At 50.9% G+C, this 4985-nt stretch overlaps 1 protein-coding gene across 1 annotated transcript; it reads left to right on the top strand.

Moving 5' to 3' along the window:
* Positions 1 to 1677: 1677 nt before the first annotated feature.
* On the top strand, positions 1678 to 3427 carry cebpa (CCAAT enhancer binding protein alpha). Its single transcript, XM_034865478.1, has 2 exons — positions 1678 to 3110; positions 3251 to 3427. Exon 1 carries the CDS (start codon positions 1910 to 1912, stop codon positions 2879 to 2881), a length of 972 nt encoding a protein of 323 aa, XP_034721369.1. The 5' UTR covers positions 1678 to 1909; the 3' UTR covers positions 2882 to 3110; positions 3251 to 3427.
* The last annotated feature ends 1558 nt before the right edge of the window (positions 3428 to 4985 follow it).

Genomic DNA, 4985 nt, shown 5'->3' with positions numbered 1-4985 from the left:
GCAGCATATCTCCACCAGACTCCATGTACATAATCACTACTTTTAGCGTGTATAGAGCAGCATATCTCCACCAGACTCAATGTAAATACTCACTACTTTTAGTGTGTATAGAGCAGCATATCTCCACCAGAGTCCATGTAAATACTCACTACTTTTAGCGTGTATAGAGCAGCATATCTCCACATGTAAATGGGTGAATTAAGAGTTTATTCCAACCAGACCAGAGTGGTGATTGTTGGAACAGTAGAAAGATGAACCAAGACGGCTTTTGGTAGTTTCATTTAGTTTCTGTCCACTTTGAATGAAGTGTGTTCTACGATGGTAAAAGTAGTGATTATTTACATGGAGTCTGGTGGGTTCGGTGATTTTGCAGCCGACAGAGGGCGCTCCAGTCCGTTTGTTCAGCCTTCTCCCCCTTGCTGTCTTTAGTCCTGATATGAACCGTGTTAACCCCCAACACCCCCGCCCCCCCCTGCAGGGACCCCGGTGATATCTGCCCCGGGTGTCACGACGACAGACACGAGTTTAATGACCGACAAGTCGAAACTCAATCTCGGCATTTGTAGCGGAAAAAAAATTCTTTATGATTTAATGCATTAAAATATAATTTCACAATCGAGAAATATTTTTTGGGACACTAACATTTTCAAAAAATAAAAAAGAGAAATGACAAAAAATCAACTAATCTCACTGTACTGTAAACCTATGTCCCGGATTTAATTGCTCTTATGATCCGAGTTGTCTTAAAGTGAAGCCTAATGACAGACTGTCTGATGCACAACGCACATTTGCATCCCGAAATGTGAATTATGAATCAGTTATTCGCCTGTTTTCTGCACCTTCAACCCGATCTGATCATATTTAAGGAGCGTCTGTTAAAGTTGGCTGAGCTCCGTTCTGTTTTCATGAATGCAGAATCGTAAAATGTCCCGCAGCCTGTCAGAGGAGAGCCGCATCGCCTCGAGGAACAGATCCACGTCTTTTACAAGTTAATCAACACACCGTTATAAAACACACGTTTCCATTTGGATCGTGAGGTCTGAAGTGCAGCGGCTCATTTCAGAGGAGCGCCCTCATAAACTCCTTTAAAAAGGGAACAGCCATGTTTTTTAAACATGTTGCGTATGCCGAATTGTAGAGAGGCTCGTGCTCTTCGGATTCTCCAACTGACCTTTGTGCATTTCGTCCAGTTTGATAATAATATGGAAATTAGTTTGGCGTCAATGATTTCTGAACGGAGTTCGGCGCGAGGAGCGTTCCATCTGCGCTGCGCTCGTTCCGGAGCGGCGGGATAACACACTCTCAGGAGAGTTTTCAAAAGCGAAGAGCCAAGGATCACACGTTATACCGTAGCCGAATAGTAGAGTGGCTCGTGCTCCTTCAGAGTCCCTAACTCACGTTTGTGAATACAGTCCATGTTGAAAAAGATATAGAGATTTGTAAGAACCAAGATTTCTGAACGGAGTTCGCAATGAGGAGCTCAACACATAACACAGGCTGGAATTAACATTCTATTCTGTTCGCCTCCGCAAAAACACTGATCTGTGCTGGGTGTGTGTGTGTGTGTGTGTGTGTGTGTGTGTGTGTGTGTGTGTGTGTGTGTGCGGGTGCGTGTGTGTGTGTGTGTGTGTGTGTGTGTGTGTGTGTGTCCGTGCCCGCCCACTCCCTCCTCCTGCTATATAACCACAGTTTGACAGCTCTCGGTTTACTGAGCAGGAGGGATCGCACGAGACTCCCTGCAGCTTTCAGCCGCTTCTCTCTCTCTCTGCTCCTCTCTTCGCTCCGGATCACAAGTCTTAAACCCTGTCCCCCCAACGACACTCACCGGTCTCCTGCGCAGCATTCGGCGCATGTGTGCAGGTTTATCGACCCCCTCTCTGGACTGAATTCTCGGACTTTGTCGCCATGCATGCCCGGGTTTAGACTCTCCATGGAGCTCTCCAACCTGTACGAGGTCGCGCCCCGGCCCCTGATGAGCAGCCTGCCCCACGGCCAGCAGCCCTCCTCCGGCTACAGAGACCCGGCCGACCTCGGCGGAGACATCGGAGACAGCGAGACCTCCATCGACCTGAGCGCCTACATCGACCCGTCCGCCTTCAACGACGACTTCCTGGCCGACCTGTTCCACCACAGCTCCCGGCAGGAGAAACTCAAGATCATGAACGGGGACTACGAGTCCGTCCCGTGTGGTCCGGGTCCCCAGCAGCCGCTGCAGTCGCACTACATGTCCAGCTACATGGAGTCCAAGATGGAGCCGCTGTACGAGCACAATCCTCCGAGAATCCGCCCCGTGGCGATCAAGCAGGAGCCGCGGGACGACGAGGACCTGAACCCGGGACTGCTTCCGTCGTATCACCCGCAGTACTCCGCGCCGCAGCCGCCGCCGCAGCCGCATCTTCAGTACCAGATTCAGCACTGTGCCCAGACCACAATGCACCTCCAGCCGGGTCACCCGACCCCTCCGCCGACCCCGGTGCCCAGCCCGCATCAACACCACCCCCACAGCCACCACCACCCGCACCACCACGCTCACCACGGCGGCATGAAGCTGCTCGAACACCCGCGGGGCGGCAGCGGCAGCGGCAGCGGCAGCGGTAGCGGCAGCGGCAGCGGCAGCGAAAGAGGCGGGAAATCCAAGAAGAACGTCGACAAGAACAGCCCGGAGTACCGGCTGCGGCGCGAGCGCAACAACGTGGCCGTGCGCAAAAGCAGAGACAAGGCGAAGATCCGCAACATGGAGACGCAGCACAAAGTGGTGGAGCTGACCACGGACAACGACCGGCTCCGGCGGCGGGTGGAGCATCTGACCCGCGAGCTGGACACGTTACGGGGCATCTTCCGACAGCTGCCCGACGGATCCTTCAAACCCCCGGGCAGCTGAGGGGGACCGGGCCGCCCCCGCCGCCCCCGCCGCCCCCGCCGCCGCCGCTCCCGCCGCTCCCGCCGCCGCGTCTGCCGCTTCGCCGCTCCGGTCCAACGGCAGGTGTCCCGCTGCCAAAAAGTGATCCTGACCATCCGCCCAAAACTGTCCACAACTTACCTGGAAAACCGCGTGTTACTGCATTATCGGCCCTTTAAAAAAGGTATTTTTATAAAGTTAATACAAATATTTGAGGGTTATAATTAGTCAGATCAAACTCCATCCATAGTAAAACAACATTTTAAACACAAGGTAGGCATTGCGATCACTTTTTTGGCATGTGCAAAAGTGCATTTTATGGGTTGTATTAGTGTATTACCCCTTTAAAAAATCTTTGAGGGTTATAATCTGTCAGATTAAAGCCTCATGAAAGAAATCAGGTCATTTTGGGGCAGAAACAACCTTTCAAACCAAAAATAGGAAGGTGCGATCCCTTTTTAGCAAGTGCCAAAGTGCATTTTATGGGTTGTACTGGCCCTTTAAAAAGGTATTTGTTTAAACAGATAAGTTATGTGTGCGTTATAATCTGTCAGATAAAATCCTCACGAGACAGAAACATTTTAGAGACAAGTTACGAGCTGTGTTCACCTTTTGGCAAATGCAAAAGTGTATTTAATGGGTTGTTTTAGTGTACTACCGCTTTAAAAAGGTAGTTTATAACAGATAAAACCATCTTTGAGGGTTAGAATCGGTCAGATTAAAGCCTCGTGAGTCTAATCAAGTCATTTTGGGGGATAAACAACCTTTTAAACATAAAGAAGGAAGGTGCGATCACTTTTTAGCAAGTGCAGAAGTGCATTTTATAGGTTGCATTGGCCCTTTAAAAAGGTATTTGTCCATATCTAAGACGCGGGGCCGGCTGCAGTCTGTCAGAGAGACGGATCTCTAAATCAAGTCCTTCTGGGGCAGAAACAGCCGTTCACACTGAATGTAGGGGGGTGCAATCACTATTTGGCAAGTTAAAAGTGCATTTGAAGGGTTGTACTGTTGAGTTAAAACAGATCCAGAAGAGTCCAGCACGGGCTGGAGTCCGTCTTAAAAAACCCTGAGACAGAGACAACCTTTCAAACCCAAAACCGGGGGCTGCGATCACTTTTTGGCAAGTGGGAAAGTGCCTGTTAAGGGTTGTACCGGCCCTTTAAATGCAGGTAACCAGGGCTGTGATCCGACAGGTGAGACAGACGGGACACTTCAAACAGAGTCCGCGGCTGCGGGAGCAGGAGGGACCGGACTGGTTTCTGTCCCCTGGCGGACGATCACTTTCTGGATTTAACTCTTTCTTTCTACGTGTGTCCATGTGTGGACGGACTCGTCTACACCTGGAGACACGGACACGTCCACACCCAAAAGACCGATTTGAGACACTTTTGAGTAAAATGAGACACTCTGGAGCCGAGGAGCTGCTGAAGGTCTGGGGCTGGATCAGATCTTCGGAGGGGCAAGGAGACGTTTTGGAGCCAAAGTGTTGAGACATTTGAACTTTAAAGATTCCCAAAAACCAGGACTGGAAACGGGTGACAGTGAGTCACCGTCATCTCATTGGCTGACGGGTGTCCCCTGCTCGGGACAGGCTGGTTTTGGCGTCTTCACGTGCCTTGTTCAAGAAAAACAACATAGGTTTTGTGCAAAAAGCCGATAAGCTCCGGAGACGAGAGACGGAGACGGGCTGTCCCCGGTGCCTTGGTCCTCAGACACGCAGGGACACGCAGGGACACGCAGGGACAAGCAGAGACATGCAGTCTGCAGGAGACACGCAGTCTTTATTTCCTTGTTTGTGGTCTTTCTTCTTCATGGCTCTGTCTCTCAGATGATGAGCATCAGTGTGGAGTTAGGCTCTGGACACACGTCCCTCTGCCGGCGTCCCTCTGCCGGCGTCCCTCTGCCGGCGTCCCTCTGCAGGTTTTGGGTCGAACTGGACATTGTCTCCCCTGGGACAGACGTGAGGAAGACATGGGACTTTATTTTGTCTCTCAGGTCCCCGGTTGTTGACATTTTATTGATATTTGACTTTAATACATGTGCATGATGATGATTCAGTTAATGAACCCAGCCGGTCCCCCCCCCC

Source organism: Etheostoma cragini, unplaced genomic scaffold (genome assembly GCF_013103735.1).
Source record: "Etheostoma cragini isolate CJK2018 unplaced genomic scaffold, CSU_Ecrag_1.0 ScbMSFa_1655, whole genome shotgun sequence".
NCBI lineage: Eukaryota > Metazoa > Chordata > Actinopteri > Perciformes > Percidae > Etheostoma > Etheostoma cragini.
This window is presented reverse-complemented; position numbering and strand designations above follow the sequence as displayed.

What these genes read in the sequence shown, in the direction of transcription:
- cebpa (XM_034865478.1), top strand. Translation starts at nt 1,910, where the DNA reads ATGCCCGGGTTTAGACTCTCCATGGAGCTCTCCAACCTGTACGAGGTC.